The sequence below is a fragment of the Channa argus genome, chromosome 13 (assembly GCF_033026475.1).
Source record: "Channa argus isolate prfri chromosome 13, Channa argus male v1.0, whole genome shotgun sequence".
Lineage (NCBI taxonomy): Eukaryota > Metazoa > Chordata > Actinopteri > Anabantiformes > Channidae > Channa > Channa argus.
Genome location: NC_090209.1, coordinates 23,160,574 through 23,179,417, shown reverse-complemented (window position 1 = coordinate 23,179,417; position 18,844 = coordinate 23,160,574). Strand labels below are relative to the sequence as shown.

Below are 18,844 nucleotides of genomic sequence, written 5' to 3'. Positions count from 1 at the left end.
TATAACAAGTAGAAATTCCCAACTGTGAGCTCTGCTCAGTCAGTGTGCTCATCAGTCAGAGTAGGACAGAGGGGAATCCTTGAACAACACTTAGCAGTAGGGGAGCAGGTTCACTGGCTTGACCAACAATATGCAATGTAAAGGCTTTAATTTGAGCACGTGATTTTTCAGCATCGAATTTGAGCAGTTTTCTATAGTTAACATACAACTTTGTTTTCATGATTTCTCATTTACATGAGGCACCACAAACACAATATAAAAGCACAATATTTAGACCTTACTGCTGGAAACGGATACAGGAAAGACACAACTTTTAAAAGGTAATGAAAAGTGCACTTAGTGGGTCCACCCAGCACAGAACCTGTCCAAACAAATACCAACAATTCCTTCAAAAGTGACACTCATTTACACAATCTTTCTTACTTGTGCCTTTTGCCTTGTCTATAGTGTTAATGGACAGGGCCAAGTCCCAGCTGCATAGAGCAACAAGCATCTGCTGCCGCTTTCCCGACACTTTCCCCTGGAATGTGCACACAGTGTCCCCAGTTCATGGCATTTGTCTGCAGAGAGACATGAGATACGGTACAGCACCATCTCTTGAAAAGGGTGAAGTCTACTATGTTCTGTTTCTGACACTGATGACTGAATCTAGAGACTGTACCTGTTGGGTGTCAATGAAGAAGAAAAATCATATGGCCAAAATCAACACTAGCATTTTGTATTTACTGCACTAAAAACTTATTTTTAGTGGCCGACTAAAAGTGACTGTACACTGAAATCTAGGAAAAAAAAAAAAAGTCAGCAACTTCTTCACATATGATTCCCCCCCCCCGGCCCGGCCCCTGAAATTAGTTCTGCTCAGACGGTGTCTGTAAACACCTGAGGAGCCAAGTGCAGGGACTGAGGGCACAGCTGTAATCTACATGTAGGGCTCTGATGACCAACCATGGACTTTTACAGCATTTTGACAAAGGTGAAACATCACATGCCAATGATTCATCTCTAAACTGAGGAGGAAGCTCTGGACTCATGATCGTGTGCATGGCTTTTTAAACAGAATTGTACTGTTATTAGTTTCATATACAAAAAATAAACAGGAAGTACTCAGACTAAAAGGTTAACATAAAATGTACTAATGTCAAAAAAGATGTGGAAAAGGTAGCAAATAAACAGCAATGGAAGAATAGAAAAAAGGCATCTTAAGATTATGTTAAATGAGACGTGATTGTAATGTAGGAAATGGTTTGGTATAAAGACGGCACTAAATATGAGTGAGGAAGCGAGAGAGAGCACAAGAGCCATTTCTCTGTGCTGAAGACATCCAGACAGTTGGAAGTCGTCCCCCTGATCTTCACACTTCTGGGACGGAGTGATCCATGGAGGACCGAAGGAGACCAGCAGACATCCTGTGAAGTAAAGTCACTTTAATAGGCTTTTCTGTGATTACACAACGCACCAGTTCAAAAAGTGTTAATTTAGTCCACAGACTTATTAAGGAAGAAAGAAATTACATCTTCAGTGAGCAGACAAAATATATTCTGTGTTAATGAAGTTATACTATATCTAATCCTACTATTACCACCTGTGATTTTCTGGTCAACCTTGTGAAAAAGACATTATCCCTCTGTGTCGTAAAGGCTCCACTTCATCGTCCTTTCATTAAAGTGGGAGACTTTTATATCTATCTTTGTGTGTTTGTCACCACAATGCAAGAAAAATGTGTGGAATCCCAACCTCTGAGCTGATGGGAACAAAATTCATGCACTGGATTAGGGGGAAATGATTTCAGCCTACCTCTTAATCATGTGCTCGTAGATAAACTTGGGCATGATGGTGATGGTCATGGCGGTCGGAGAAGTGCTCAGAATGTCCTTGACCTGAGAATCCTGGATTTTTAGACAGGAACAGCAACATGTCAAGATCTCATGCGATAAAATAACAAAAGCATGTTGACAACAGTTTTCTCCCTCCATTATTTAGTGGCATTGTTAGAGGGGGAAACAATGCAATGTTCAACTTTCCAAAACCACAGTCTTCTCTGTAGATCTGTGCAAAAGTCCCTTGTAACTTCAACACCATTAGATAGCTGTCTCTTGAAAGATCATTCATTCACACTCACTCACACACACACACACACACACGTCACAAATCCCTTAAAACCCAATTTTATACATAAATAGCACAAAGACTAACCCTGTCCTCTGCATCCTCTTCTCTCACACCAACTAACTTCATGTCCTCCCTCACTACATCCATAAATCTCCTCTTTGGTCTTCCTCTAGACCTCCTGCCTGGCAGCTCCAACCTCAGCATCCTTCTACCGATATATTCACAGTTTCTCCTCTGACTTTATATCCAACACATCTAACATGAGCTGTCCCTCTGATGTCCTCATTCCTGATCCTGTCCATCCTCGTCACTCCTAAAGAGAACCTCAACTTAAGCTCTGCTACCTCCAGCTCTGCCTCCTGTCTTTTCTTCAGTGCCACTGTCCCTAAGCCGAACAACATCGCTGGTCTCACCACCGTCTTGAAAACCTTTCGTTTCAGTCTTGCCGATACTCTGTTATCACACAACACACCTGACACTTTTCTACACCCGTTCCAGCCTGCCTGCACTCGCCTCTTCACCTCTTTTCCACACTTTCTGTTGCTCTGAACCGTTGACACCAAGTACTTAAAGTCCTGCATCTTCTTCACCTCTGCTCCCTGTAACCTCACCGTTACACCTGGGTCCCTCTCATTGACACACATGTATTCTGTCTTGCTGCGGCTAAGCTTCATTCCTCTGTTTTCCAGAACAGACCTCGACTTCTCTAGATTGTCCTCCACCTGCTCTCTGCTCTCACTACAAATCAGAGATTCCTGTGAAACCTCATCTGTCTGCCTGTCCATCACCAGCGCAAACAAGAAGGGGCTCAGAGCCGATCCTTGATGCAGACCCACCTCCACCTTGAACTCCTCTGTCACACCTACAGCACCTCACCACGGTCTTACAGCTCTCATACATGTCCTGCACCACTCTAACATACTTCTCTGCCACTCCAGACGTCCTCATACAATACCACAGCTCCTCTCTCGGCACCCTGTCATACGCTTTTTCTAAATTTACGAAGACACAATGCAACTCCCTATGACCCTCTCTGTACTTCTCCATCAGCATCCTCAAAGCAAATACTGCATCTGTTGGACTCTTTCTAGGCATCAAACCATATTGCTGCTCACAGATGTTCACCTCTGCCCTTAGCCGAGCTTCCACTACTCTTTCCCACAACTTCATTGTTTGGCTCATCAGCTTTATTCCTCTGTAGTTGCCACAGCTCTGTTCATCTCCCTTGTTCTTAAAAATTGGCACCAGTACACTTCTCCTCCAGTCCTCAGCATCCTCTCACTCTCCAAGATCTTGTTAAACAAACTAGTCAGAAACTCTACTGCCACCTCTCCTAGACACTTCCATACCTCCACAGGTATGTCATCAGGACCAACTGCCTTTCCGCTCTTCATCCTCTTCAATGTCCTCCTCACTTCACTCTTACTAATCTTTGCTGCTTCCTGCTCCACACCAGTCACCTCTTCTACTCTTCGTTCCCTTTCATTTTCCTCATTCATCAACTCTTCAAAGTTCTCCTTCCATCTTCCCATCACACTCCTGGCACCTGTCAATACATTTCCATCCTTATCTTTACTCACACCAACCTGCTGCACATCCTCCCACCTCTCCCTCTTTAGTGCCCAACCTAACATACGTCCTCATATGCTCTTTGTTTGGCCTTTGCCACCTCTTCCTTCACCTTATGCTGTATCTCCCTGTACTCCTGTCTACTCTCTTTAGTCCTCTCAGTGTCCCTCTTCTTCTTAGCTAACCTCTTTCTCTGTATACACTCCTGAACTTCCTCGTTCCACCAAGTCTCCTTGTCCACTTTCCTCTTTCCAGATGACACACCGAGTCCTCTCCTACCTGTCTCCCTGATCATATTAGCTGTAGTGGTCCAGTCATCTGGAAGCACCTCCAAACCACCCAGTCTGTCTCAGCACCTCCCTGAAAACTACACGACGTTCGTCCTTTTTTTAACTTCCCCCACTTCGTCCTCTGCTTTGCCTTTGTCCTCTTCATCTTCCTCACCACCAGAGTCATTTTACACACCACCATCCTGTGTTGTCTGGCTACACTCTCCCCTACCAATACTTTACAGTCAATGATCTCTTTCAGATTACATCGACATTTTAGAACTATGAATGGGTTGAGGTAATCATCCGTGAAAGGTAGTTCTACAATTTAAGAATAGTGTAAAATTGCAAATAAATAGTTTCATTTGAAACATTGTCTTTGTACCATTTACAAATAAATGATTTTCACATCATTGCTTTCTGTTTTCATTCACATTTTACACAGTGTCCCAACTTTTCTGGAAATGCGTTTGCATATTGGATCATTTAGTTTTGTGTTCTGCTGTGTACTGACACAATTTAAGATAAATTACACTTGTAGTAATCAACATTGTTTGATGTAAGGACAGAAACAAGTATCTGACCTTGAGTCCAATAACGTTTTGTCCATTAATTTCACAGATGTAATGATCAGTCAGCAGGCCGTTGCGGGCAGCAGAGCCATCCTTGACCAATGAGGTGATTTTACCAGATTTGTAGATGAAGCCCACGTGGCCAGAGCTGTCTTTGTGCATGGTGACAGTGCGCTGAAAGGGCCTAGAGAGAGACACACAAACACACACAGGAAGGGTTAGTAATGTAAAAGGTGTAAAAAGAGCATGATGGCTCTTATGAACTGCTGCAGCGTAACAGAATGTCTGCAGAGGTATATTGGATTTAAATAAACCTGAGAACATGGGAAATAACAGGGTAAAATGAAACATGGCTAAACGCAGAGGTGAGCAGCAAATTCTGGCACAGCCAGGAGAGGGAGCCAGACATTTTCACTACAACGGAAACACTATGAAACTGAAAACAGAGGCAAGACGGATTATCTGTCTTATCTAATCAACACAAGTTTTTTTCATGCAAATTGATAATGCTTGTGTTTATGTTTGTAATATGAGTCGCTTATCTTGTCAGACAGCAGCCTTTTTGCTTTACCTATAACCCGGCTGTCCACTAACACAAGTGGTCTCAGTAATACGGTACAAAATGCATCCCAAATTCTGTACACTACTGATAAACATAAAAGACCAGAGAATGAATTTTGAAAAAAAACGTTCTTTTCATATTTAGAAACATTAATGTAAAGAAGTTTGTGTTAACTTTAACTACAACTGCTCCATAGAGTCAATGATGGCAGTAAAGGAAAACACGAGTCCCGATTAAAGGCTGTGGAAACATCCTGCATCCTCCGTGCATTCAACACACTCCTCACCTGTCCCTGACCACCAGCTCAATGCGGGTCTCGGCAGCGGCCTTCAAAGCTTTGTGGGCCTTGTCTGCGCTCCAGCCGGCACAGTTCTGCCCGTTGATCTGGAGGATCTGGTCTCCAAAACGCAGCCCAGATAAGGCCGCAGGGGAGTTAGCCTGCACCAGCTGGACAAACACTCCCTGTGAGAGGAAAAGAGAGAATCAATAAGACATCCAAAATGAGTCAGACGAAGAGACGGGAGGGACAGAGGACAGATGTTAATAGTGGAGAGAAGGATTGACCTTTTAAGATGAAAGACACTCCTTGATAATATCAACCAAACTATGAGAAGCAAAGAACACAAAAAAAAGGAATCATCACCCAACATCTTGTTTGGACTTTTCATAACTAAATAATTGGTTATTTTTACTTGATATTCATGGAATATACAGTAATAAACTCTTTGAGTGGAACAATATCATTGAAGGATTCTGCATCTTGTTAAAGAAGTCGTTATAGTTTTTAGTTTTCAGGATGTTCAGTTGTAGATTAACTGATTGATGATGGGTGTCCATGACGCCAATGTGAGCAAAGATAAAATCTTATGTCTCTGTCTGCTCTGTTCACTGTTTCATAAGTCTTTCTAGACTCTTTCCCTCAGCTCAACACACAGATCCTGCCCACAACATAAACAGACACATACACCAGAACCTCATATTACATCAATGGCTCCCCGCTCTGCCAAGCCAACCGGCTGACTTCTGCCATGCTGAGGGGGGGTCTTAACGAGACGGTCTACACAGAGCTAAAGAAGTGCCTGAAGTATCTTAAAATGTCAGAGCAAGACGCGGCAGACTTTAGCAACTTTATTCTTCGAGCCCCCTGCTCTGCACGCTGCTGTCCTGAATTGTCAAGAGGAGTAAAAGTGAGTGAATGGGCGTGTTGGGTATTAGGTTGGGTTGGGTTACGTAAGTCGCAGAGGCCCCGACGTGCACATCCACAAATCTCAACAACGAGTTGTGCAGAGATGTGCGCCGACCATGCTAATTGGTTGTCGGGAGTCACGATCAAATGGATCAAAATAGAACAGGAAAGAAGAAGAAAAGATATTCACACTGATTTTATATAATAGATGTATGTTGTTAAACATATTATATTGTTGTACTGCTGCTTTATTCAGTCTTTCATTTTGTTTTTACTGTGTTTTGAAATTTGTAATTCAACTTATGACTTTGTTTCCAGAATTTAAAGGCTAAGTAAAGGCTGGGTTTGACAGCATACTATACATTGGGACACAAACTATTTGGTTAATGAAGTTTAAAATAATTTCACAATTTACCATTTGGTATTTGAAATGACCGCTCCTGAAATCTCTCAAATTATTCCTTCACCTTTTATTTTCTGTCCTTTCAGCTTATCCTGTGAGTTCAGGGTCATAGCAGATCATTGTCCGCATGTTGATTTGGCGCAGTTTTTTTTTTTAATGACGGATGTCCTTCCTGACAAAACCCCTCCCCAATTTCTACCGGGCTTGGACCGGCACTGCACAGATGGAGCGGAATGGGCTTTTGGGGGGGGTTCAGTGTCTTGCCCAGAGACACTTTGACATATAGCTGGGACCGGGGATCGAACCACTGACCCTGTGGTCCGTGGACGACTGCCTTATCACTTATTTGCCCCTATTCCTTCATACCTATATGTAGGTTTATTCAGTAACAACAAAGGACAGGACATTGTAGTTCACTATGTCTATAAAATACTTCATACACATACATACTTCAATACATCCACATATGACCAATGACTGCAGAAAACAAGGGACCTCCAGAGGTTTCACATACTTTCTCTTGTCATTGTAATTTTGTGCTGCCTACTGCTGGGAAATTCACTTCAGTAGACCAAATCTGCCCAAGACCAATTCCTGCAGAGGTCTGAAAAAGGTCATCAGGTCCATTCTATTGCTGAAATCTTTGTTTACCTTTACAGACGCCGAGTGAGACACGTGAGGAAGGTTCTGACTCTGTAATCTCCCCCTGTGCGTTACATCTGTGAAATACAACTCTGGACAATGTCCAAGGCTGTATACTCCTAACATTGTCCACAGTTCATATGTGAAACATGCTATCCAAAACAATTTCCCTAGAACCCTGAAGTAAATATGAACCCGAAATTGAGACGCACATGAGTATGCTGTATATGTCCATATATACCTCCAGTAATCCTTTACTCTCCCTAAATAACAAATATTCAGATAAAGAACATCACCATTCAAGTCTTGAGACTTTCATTTGTTGCTAAATTAGTAAATTGGTCAAACCAGCAGTGATTAACAAGTTGGTTGACATGCTTCAAATAAAGGTCACATCAGTCCCTCGAGGACTTTGCTGATTTTGAGGATTGTTAGAGCCGAGACTTCCTCATTTTGCAACTGCTTTTCTCAGAAATAATGACTTTGAAAATTGCAGGGTTGCTCAGAATTAGTTGTTGCAATTGCAAGATTGCAAATTCTTGCAGGGCCAGACCAGCTTACTGTGGTGTGGGTGAGTGAAATCAAGGGATGTTGATTCCCTAGTTCGTCTGTGCTGAACCCTTAAAGCTGGTGTCGGTTAAAGAGTTCGTAATGTTTGACTCACGTTGTCGATGGCACTGAGACGGAGTCCCACTTTCCTGTCCTGGTCCTTACAGAGGATAATTTCCCGCAACCCTGGGCGGATCTCTGCCCTCAGAATGCCAACGTCTGCACCTGTGACTGGCCGCACCATCCCCCCAACACCTGAGGAGGGCACTGCCATTTGCTGTGGGGGGGGGGGAAGAAAGGATTAAGGAGGAAATTTAGATTAAATTTCAGCTGGCAATAAAAAAGGAATTCTGCATCAAACAGATATGTGGGAAGATTCATCTCACATTCTCTCTCATCCTCCACAAGTGAATAATGAGTTTAGGAAGGCTTTAAGCTGCTTTTTTTAACATTTCATTAATATTTTTTTATTGCATTAACAATAAAACAAAATTTAAAAATAATGATGGAGGTGAAGATATGGTCAAATGGCAGAGAAAACCGATGGGTGAATGCCAGCTGACAAGCTTGGGCTCTGTGACATCTGCAGAATCCCAACCAACACATACACAGATACAAGTGATTGGAGAGGAGTGAAGAGCTCACACCCTCCCACACATTGCTCCGGGCCTGTGGTGAGTCATTCACCGAGGTGGATCTCCAGGAACACAGCACTGTTGTGCTTGGATACATATACAGTTCATGGCTCATTTCTGTTACTTATAACATCAATAAGAGCTGAAAGGTGACAGTGACAGGCTTTAACCATTGTGTTTCCTAATGAATTGTAACCTCAAATTCAAATCTGCCCTCTGTTATATAATATCTGCGAACTCTGAAGGGAAACATTTGGCATTTTGGCTAAAACTCCACCATGTGCTTTAGCTAGACTCTAACGTTTAATGCTGTGCAAGAAGCAAACAGTGATTTTATTAGAGCCTTTTTTCTTACAACAGTTGCCTAATATAATATATACGGCTACAGCTTGTCCCTTCAGGGGGTCAACCACATTGAAAGCATTTTATGGTCCACCTTTGTTGGAACAAGGGTAGAACATGACACTCTGCTACATCACAAACAGCATTATAAACAACATCATACCGTAGATATCATTCAAATCTCATAAATCTAAAAATAAATGGTCATACCTGGGCATTTACTATCACTAGCCCAACCTGTCAGACCATCACAGAGGTTGTGAACAAAGCAAAATCAGGAAGTAAGTGAACAGGATGATGTCCGAAATCAGGACAACACTCCTCCACATGACACAATCACTTACATTGTTAGCCACAGGCAACAGGGCTAGGTTCCTCTGGACTTCATCGCTGTTGAGGGCCAGGCCCATGTAGTCTCCCAGCTCCTCCAGATTTGGATACAAACCTGGGGAAATGCAAAGGCAGGTAAATAAATAAGAAGGAGGAAGAAGGGGGGGCGAAAAAAAGTAGCCAAAGATGGAGGTAGGATGAGCAGGTGGTTGATGGAGTGAAAGAGAAAAGGAGTTGACCTTCAGATTACATAGTGCATAAAACAAAACAGAACAAAAAGCACAATCAAAGCCTTAATGCATCTACTGGACAGTTTCTTTCCTAAATTGTAGCATTAAGGACGGAACATTCAGTCTCCATCTGACTGTGCAAGTACAAACCCTGCTAAACAGCTCTCTCAGCCTTTATAATTCATTCCTACAATTGATATTTTATTCAAGCTGTCCATCAGAGCAGGGTCATGCTCGAGCTACAATGAGCCCTCTTTTGGAAGACTGTTGATAATAAGCACTCTGCTGCAGTGTGCTCAGTCTTTCCTGGCATCTCTTCTCCATTTCTTAGACTCATGGAATCATGGAATCTCACCTCATCTTGGTCTTCCTGTTGTGCTATAAGCTTGAGTCAGAAAATGAACATAAAAACGCCTTCCAGCCAAATAGAAATACACTGTAGGCTAAGAGTCACGAAGCTCTCAGATGGTGAGGTAACACAGAGAGGAGGTACGACTTGAGTCAGAATATTAACCACCTAACTTCTATTTAGAAGGGCTGTAAGGCTAAAAATAGGCTTGGTCCTCTGGTTTTACTACCTCATGTCGTCTTTCCTGCTGCATGACTACATCACGTTTCTGGCAACAAGAGGCTGCTGCTGCCCTTCTAGCAGAGCAACAGTTACTGTATTTATCCTTGCAAAGCTAAAAATTTTTTTTAAATAAATAAAAAAAGAACAAGTAAGGGAAGTAATAAGAGGCAACAGGAAAATAAGCACAAGCTTAAATCAGCCAGTGGCTATATATTTGCATACACAGATATGCATGTTAGCCAGTTATTTACAGTGCATCCAAAAAGTTTTGTCACCACTTTCCACATTTTCCACATTATGTTATGTTTTTGAGTTATTAAAATCATTGGAATAAAACGTCAAGACGAAGATGTCAACATTTGACATCTTCTGTATGTGTCTGCATTCAGTAGCTGTACACCTCCAATAAAAGCAGTCATGCACTATAACTTTAAAATGTCCTTAAAGTATCGGAATGTGAGTGTGAATTTATTTACTTTACATATTCTTGTCACATAAAATATGGTGTTTGATCGCACATGTATTTACAAAGTATGAAGCACAGTATACGTGCATGTGACCAGGAGAGTGTCACCTCTTCCTCTTTTTGTGCCTAGAAAAACAGTAATAGTAATCAGTCAATAATTTGCATCATCTTACTGATTAGTTATCAGTGCTTTTGATTTTTCCATGATACAGTCACCAAGCTACTATTACAACACGAAGGAGGCTAGTTAAAGATTAGATATGTGTTGTGGACATGTTAGTTACAAACCTCATGAATAATGTGGAGGTGCATTCCCCTCTTTGAATAGTTTGTAGTAGGTTGAGTGAACCTATCAGAGATATATGTCAACCAAGAAAGTAGCTCAGTCAATTCAACCCAAGTAAATACTGACATCAATATATTAGTCAATGATTTTATTTGTTTTAACAGCACTGACTGTATAATGACTGCATCAGGGTGGAAATCTAAAGTCAACGTGGGTTGAGTCAGTTATTTCAACCACACAAACTCCCCACCCAGGCAATCGGAGGTCACCCACCACACGGCTCTGATAGTGGTACAAAGAAGGAAGGAAGAGAAATGCACCCACATGCTGTCCAAACAGAAAAAGTACAAATGCTAGAAAAATGCTGATCATGATTTACCCTGAAACTCCTACACTAGAAGGTCCTAATTAAAAAAACACTGAATCTGTTTTATTATTTCAGAAGGACTGAGACTAACTAGCCAGAACAGTTGCACTCTTTCTCTTTCATTCACCTCTCCCACAAATGCCTGCTCCACATCTATTCATGCTTGCAGACTTAAGAATGAACTATGCCCTTTTATTCCATTCAATATTAGTCCACTCTTCTTGCAATTCATCCCATGTCTGACCCCTTTCTTCTAAGAAGCCTTGAGCTATCGCTACTGAAACTGGCAGCTTGAAATCCAACACACCCGTCCAAATTAATCTGTGAATGAGAACTCGGAGTCATGACACTCTACTGACTGATTCTCACTTTTAAATCTTGCTTTAAAACGGCTAAAAAATAAAAACATATTTTAAATTAAGAAACTTGACAGGGAGAAAAGAGGTCAAGTTGTTGAGCTGTTCTCAATGCAGCGACTGCGGCTGACAGTATTAGAATACCTGGCCAGGCTGTGGTCCAGAGCTGATGTCCATGTCCCCACCTCTCTCTCTCTCTCTCCTTCCCTCTCTCTCTCACTCACTCACACCAGGAGAACAAACTCCTCCCATCTCTCCACTTGCTCTCTCCCTCTGCCTTCATTTTCAAATCAACTCCTCCTCCCTCTCTTTCTTTCTCCCATCATGCCGTCTCCCAGAGTGACTGCCAGAGCCAGTCTCCATGGTGACTCACAGCCAGCTCTGCAGAGGTGAAAACAAAAGAGCAAAATCCCACAGGACTTTACACCCAAACAGAGAAAGGAGAAGCACAGTGAGTGGGAAAATGATTAGAGGAGGTGAGATGAGTGAAAATATGCAGAACAAGTGTGTTCTTTTATATCTGAATGTACTTCTCTCTATCTTTGAACCATTGCTATTTTTTGTGTGGATGCCCGTTTGTCCCTATTGTCTTCCATTCGAGTGTAGCTCCTGGTTTGGGTTTATATTCCCCAAAACACAGAAAAACATATTTAGCGGAAATAAGTCACAAACACATAGGAAACAAAGCCTTTGTGGGGGGCCCATTTACTCCATTTACTCTCAAAAGACCCCTTTAACTCCTCCTCTCATCCCAGTCCTCTCACTCTACATCTTTAATTGCACCCAATACAACAGTTCTTGTGTTGCCTTCAAAGAATAACCACAGACCACCCACACACTGAAACTATTGTCATTAGAAACAAGGAAAGCAAAATCACAAGCTTTTGATCATTTTCCAGAGTGGAGACAAGAATGGGAAAAAAAAAAATAATAATAATAATATATATATATATATATATATATAAAAAAATATATAAAAATAAAAGACTCACTTGACCCTGGCATCCCAGCAGTAGCGGATTGAGGCTGGTATGTTCCTTCGGTGATGGCTGGCATGGGGGTGGTAGTCTGAGCAAACTGGGCCTGGGCCTAGAAAGCAATTACATGCAGCAGTGAAGTGGCCGTGCACTTGGACATAAAAAGGCAAATACTGGATGACAGGCAACTATATTCATGCTATATTCATGTCCTTTTAAGAATGAATGTTTGGTTATTGAATGAATTTTGTGCTCAATATCTTCTTGTTGACTTCAGGTAGCTTGGCAGACTCATAACAAACAGATTAAACAAGGAAATGTCAAATCCCAAGCAGCAGGAAGCCAGGATAACATGATTTTGAGGCAACCCCTTGATAAACGCTATTATTTTTTTTAAAAATTCCTTTTTCTCAAACTTCAGAAAAATTCTGAGACACAGTGTTTTGAGAGGCAGTGTAGTGTCCATAATGATGAATGAACCAGTGGTGTAACACCTGGCATAGGCTACTACAAAGCTACTCAACTGCACATAGTCTGTCTACGATCGAATGACCCTAAAACACTAACCTTGATGACCTTGTCGACCTTGAGGTCCTCGAGGGATGGATACAGAGACATGCTGAGGAGAAAACACAAACAGCCATGAGTGCAGGACCTTGGAAAAAGGAGCATGACATGGCTGTACAGAATAACAACAGTTAGATACACCTTCTCAGGCTGCTGACAGGGATATACTCACATTACCTTCATGTTATCAGTTACCTTTAAACTCCATTAGGCTACATTTTAGATTAACAGAGTCAAGTTGCTCTCTATGATGTGAATTAGGTTGCCAGTCTAAGCAATTCCACTGAGAAGCAAAACCAACGGTGTAGCTGTAGGCACTATATTTTACTTTTCTAAACTGACAAAGCCTATGAAATGTTGTTCACCAAACCAACATTCAATGGCATGTAGATAAAATAAATGAGTGACTAATGAAGAGAGATAAATAACGTGTCCAGTGGTAGCACAAACACATGACAATGAATCCCTTCTTTGGAAATAAAGTGTATAAATTGCAGTAAGTAGATTTTTAAGAAATGAAAGAATTGGTCAAATGGGGAAAACTCTAATCAGAAACTGTTGCTAACGGAACAGTCACTTCATTCAATGACTGCATTTAAATGTACTTCAGTAACCAGGTTACTCAGAGAACCCAAGTTTCTCAAGTAATCAGGGAACAAGTCTACATGCACTTAAAAATACCCGGATACTGGAAATCTGCAGCACATAGGCAGATCTTTTTCTACCTCTGACTTATTTCTCACAGATTCCCCCTGTATAATGACATAAGATACTAATTCTGGAGTGACTGTGTGTGTGTTATTATGGGGCTGTAAATACTTATGTGCATGCGATTTTTTTTTCTCTTCCTTTTTTTAAAACATTTGCAAAGATTTCAAACAAACTTCCTTCCCATTGTTATTATGTGGTATGTGTTTGTAGAACTAAAAATAATGAATTTGATCCATTTTGGAGCGGAAAGTTGAGTCACGTCTTCTTATCTAATCTTGTTCTTATGCTAGTTGAACCTAAGTTGTTAAGGGCGACTTTAAACTTTTGCTGTAAATGACTCACATGTCACACAGCTGAATAAGACGAGAGAACCCGAGGGCAGAAGTAGCACAAAAAAGGGAGAAGTATAGAATAGTCATCTGTTTTGTTCACCAGGTCTTAAGCTCAACTGCATTGCCCAACACCATTTCCACAGTTTCCATTATAAAGATTTCTGTTGACGTTCAATTACTATACACTGAAAAACAGGAGGCCTATATACATATATACACACAAGTACAGTACAGCAACTGGTGAAGGACAAAATGCTGCAGAGCATATTACAGGAGCAAACACTGTTTAAAGGAGAAACACACGGGAACATAACAAGCATTGGTTAACGGCTCTCGGGTCACATCACACCGAAGGAGGGTTTAACCAAACCTCCAACCACAACTAGTCTCAGAAGAGGCCATTAGCAAATCCTGCGAATAAAACAGCACACTGAACCGAGAAGAGGACATGAAAGCTTACGGTTATTCAATTAACTGAATATATGCTCAAAAAAAACAGGTTGAGGCATGTCTAAGTATATCAACTGTTTGTTTTTTCGTTAGCCAATCACTCGCAACTGGTGGTGTTACTAACATGGGTCAGCGTGGATGCAATGAGAGGTCTGCTGCAACACGTCTCCACCCACAGCAAGTGAGAAGGCAGTGAGCTGAGATCCACCGTGAGTTCACCTGTCACTCGTAGCCAGCATTACATTTTCCCCACGCTGACCCCCGTCCACCACAGGATTAAACCACCAGGTGGTATTAATGTTAACTAGTGGCAGAGTGATAAGGAACAAAGCAGCTCCTGTTAGCATTAAAACTGCTAAGGTGGAATAGGTTATAATACCAAACAGCAAAGTTCCCAGACTTATTAAGATGGGAACCTTTGCTGGCCATAGTATAAGTGCACTATTCAATTTTCTATCTCCTGCAAGTGTTTTAATTATTAATTCATCTACAATTAGATGATGCTTTATCTATTTTTCACTGGAGACAAGGAAAACCATATAATATCTACATCTAAGACTCATACATTTTTGTTTGAAAATGTGCTTCAATAACTACAGCAATTATTTTGGCAAGTCATACCAGTTTTGCTCCAGGTATCAATTCTCATTTTCTACTATGAAGTATCACTCTGATAGCAAAGCTACATTTATTTATTCAATATATACATTTGTCTGGTTTTACATGTTTTTTTGACCTTTTGATCTTTATTTGACAGCAGGCAGCAGTAACAGGCAGAAAGAGAGCAAGCAGCAAAGGTTCACCAGTCAGAATTCAAACCATTGCTTTAAGTACTTTCTTTCTTTTCTTTATCTTCGTGACAGAACGACTGTCTTCCTTTCCAGTAAACTCTACCCGTTCCTTCTAGGAGATTCATGCAAAAAGTCCAATTTTTTTTTGTAAACTGTAGTTATTCAAATGCCTAATAACGTTAGAGGAAACTAAATTTGAATTTAAAATTTGTATAATTCACTGAATGACGGCTCATCTTAATGTAGAGTAACATGAGAACAAACTGAGTTGGCAACTTGCCACAAATGATTGAATAAAAAAATCTTAATTATTGCAACGAAGGATTTTTACTTGATGCTTCATTTATTGCGTCTTGGCAAATATATGATAAACTTGATAAGGTCAGTCATTGCTCAGTCACTAATCTATTTTAAGCTATTGTCCCTACAATAAAGGCAGAAGTTCCAAAAACTTATCTGAAAAAGCAAGTGACTGCACTATTCAGTCTATCTACATTTACTTGAAAAAAAAAAAATCATCCACCACCCTGTGACAACTATGAGTCACAATAACAAGATGTGAAATCCTGTCTTACTCCATAAGTAACAGAAAGCTATGCAGAGCAATAGCACAGCAATATAAAAAAATAAGCTGAAGTCAAGTAAAAACAAAACCGATTAACTGACATGTCATGTACAAACTATGGACGGACATGTGGCCAAACATCCACTTTAACACCAGTGAGGAAAAACTGAATCACCTCTCTAAAAGAAGTAACTCATTCTGACCAAAATCACATTACTGCGACATCTCACTCCCCCAGCTCCCCCAGCTACTACTCTATTCTGCTATTCTCAGTCCTCGCAAACAAGCCCCTCATTGTGTTAGCGGACACACGGAGGCATTTTAATACCTCTTGTGTTTACTTTTCAGCTGTGTTTGTTTGTTCGCTTTATAGTCCTCCCTCACTTGGACTACAAACGGAAAAAATGCGTGTTTGGGCACTTCTGGCAATGACATAACCAAGCACCTGGAGTCATCTGAAATGTTACAGAAATTCCCCACAGTTGTGTACAGACAGGCAGCAGAAAAGAGGTTTTGCCATAAATGTTTTCCTTTACTGAGAGCAGCTGAATCCTCATTGCTACTCGGCCCGTACATAGTAAACTAAAAGCTTTGGTGGAAACTTCAATAAGCCTGAACGGATTGGTTAAAACATAAGAATGTGGCCTTCTTGGCAGCTTCCTTCCAGTCTATTGGCATGACTGGGAAAGAGATAGAGGCAGTGGGAAGGTGACTGCAAAAGGTAAAAGGAAACAGAGGTCTGGGTGCTTCGGTGTGACCCACACCCTCTCTACTGTACCCATTACACAAGCCACAACAATATGCAGTTATGCTGATTAAACGAACACAACAAGCTACTGCACCAATTGCAACGACAGAGCTCAATCTCTACGTGTGTATAACAGGGTATAACAAGCGAGGCGATTCATTGAGGTCTAAATATTGAGACAAACCCATAACGTTATTATTTTTATTATTTGTTTTTGTTTTTTTTTAATAGGGAACAACAATTGTGCCTTTGCGATATAGCAACTTGCATTACGACACAAACTGTTGCAAATTAACGTTAGCTAAGGTTAACGCACTGTTCCCAGCCATAAAAAAAAAATTCACCGGAGGTGGCTACCTTCCTAACGGCCATAACATAGCAAATCTTGTACGATAGCTGGAGTTGGAACAAAACGAATTGATTATGAATGCAAATAAAAAGCAGCTGAGCTGCTAATCGCGCCGTCTTTGTTCCGGCGCAAAGAGCTAACTGCACCTAGCCGTAACGTTAGCATGTTAGGTAAACTAAACCTGGATGGAACATTAACCGCTGCCGCTAATGAGGGCTTCGTTTAACGGCGTAAAGTTGAGTCAGCCTCACCTTTAATGTCTTGGTCGTGAAAATCAGCGTAAACACTGGAGAGAAACCTCGGACACAGCAATACACTCGTTTAGTTCAGTGTTTTTCGTCGCCGAAACGGTGCTGAGGGGGAATTCTGAGCAGTGATGTCACTTACTGGCTTCCTGGTCGTCTCGCATCACGTCGATCAATGTGTGACGTCGGACGCCACGCCTCGCACCCGTCGCGTGCACGTTGACTCAGCATCTTGTGATCGGCATTATGACATGACATAAAACATTTTATGAATGCTTGATATTGTTGACACGTTGTTCATGACACATTGTCAATAAAGAACTGAGAAAAAGCGACATGAACTACATAACTTGGTGGAGATACTTTGTCAGTGGTTAGCTAAGGGTGAATCAGATAACTCTGTACTTTTTTAAATTATCATTTCTTTATGTTTATGTATTTATACCTAAGGTGCATTAGGCTTTTAACACAACCCCTTGTTTAGGGGTCTAGTGACTGAGGCCAAGATTGACAAGAGCAGCAATGTAGCAACTGTTTCAGTGGTTGCGTTCGATGGCCTGTGGAACAACACTTGTGGTGTCTGGCAAGTTTGTCGGTCCTGGCTCTGTTTGTCCTATGTGGACACGTTTCACCATTAAAGTATTGGTACGAATCAGGATTTATTTGGCTGTTTAAAATTGCCAAAGTTCGTATGCCCAAGCCTAGATAAGTGCAGGGTTGCTTACCGTTAACTGGTTCATATTTTAAGCGGAACTAAATACATAAACCTATCACTCTTATCTTCTGGAGGAGTTTTTCAGCTGTAATGATGTAATTTGGTTGCTCGCATTATGGACAATGGAACCAGCTCCTTCAGATGACACCATGTGAACTGAAAACACCTCCAGATGATGTCATCCTGAGGAGTTTTTCAGATAAAGGTGAGGACATATTTTAATACATGGACGTTTGCTACCATTCACATATTCATTATAGAATCAAAGGGAGCAAGTTCAGTGTCTGTGAAGTCGCCCTTAAAATGTTCAACTCACTTTGCTTTTCTCTATTTTTTCTCGCATATTCTTTCTTGCATATATTTAAAGCACGACCACAATATTGCCTTATTCTCTATTTACAAATCAATCGTCAAGCCGCACTTTAAGAACCAAATTAGGCGAATGGGAATTTAATAAAAGTGTTTTAGAGATGTTTCACTTTTGAATTGCAGTGGTAAACTGGTAGATGTTTTCAATATTTTGTCCACTCAATTATCATTTATGCTATGCTGCAAAATGGAAATGCTTCTTTGTTCAACAGCAGCACAACCTACAGCCTCCAAAATATTTGTTCATTTTAATCAACAATTTCCTAAAACCATATCAACAAATTTGTTGAATATCATCTTCTAAGGGAGGATGTATTGCAGGCTTGTTGATTAGACCACATTAGATTTGGTGTAACTAATAAGCTGGCAGCCCATTAACGACAAGCCCCTTAAATGTTTACAATGCCCTGAAGAAATAACCACAAGCCTTTTCCCAGGAACAATTATTTACTGTATTCCTCTCACTGCCTGACAAATACTAGGACTGTTTTTAATAAGAATCTATGGCCACAGACCAATTCCCAGTGGTTATTTTTCTTCACCAGTTCATTTTCTGTCCATGTAGGTTTCCAAGAAACTAG

The 18,844-nt window shown here is 41.0% G+C and overlaps 1 protein-coding gene and 1 long non-coding RNA gene across 2 annotated transcripts; both read right to left on the bottom strand.

Annotated features, from left to right (window-relative positions):
- Nucleotides 1–163: 163 nt before the first annotated feature.
- On the bottom strand, nt 164–17,337 carry sdcbp2 (syndecan binding protein (syntenin) 2). The gene is made up of 9 exons (XM_067528285.1): nt 17,186–17,337; nt 12,989–13,040; nt 12,437–12,533; nt 9,183–9,283; nt 7,977–8,138; nt 5,368–5,543; nt 4,532–4,703; nt 1,795–1,886; nt 164–1,406 (listed from the first exon to the last, which is right to left on the bottom strand). The coding sequence occupies exons 2-9, from the start codon at nt 13,037–13,039 to the stop codon at nt 1,352–1,354; spliced, it is 906 nt and encodes a 301-aa protein (XP_067384386.1). The 5' UTR covers nt 13,040; nt 17,186–17,337; the 3' UTR covers nt 164–1,351.
- LOC137140142 (uncharacterized) lies at nt 9,720–12,353 on the bottom strand. The gene is made up of 2 exons (XR_010916427.1): nt 10,724–12,353; nt 9,720–10,561 (listed from the first exon to the last, which is right to left on the bottom strand). It is a non-coding gene; the product is annotated as an uncharacterized lncRNA (long non-coding RNA).
- Nucleotides 17,338–18,844: the final 1,507 nt, after the last annotated feature.

Coding starts and splice junctions, on each gene's coding strand:
- sdcbp2 (XM_067528285.1), bottom strand. CDS start 13,039: ATGTCTCTGTATCCATCCCTCGAGGACCTCAAGGTCGACAAGGTCATC. Junction 8,139..9,182: donor TGTTGCCTGTGGCTAACAAT/GTAAGTGATTGT, acceptor CCCCCCCCACAG/CAAATGGCAGTGCCCTCCTC. Junction 5,544..7,976: donor GTCTCAGTGCCATCGACAAC/GTGAGTCAAACA, acceptor TTCCTCTCACAG/GGAGTGTTTGTCCAGCTGGT.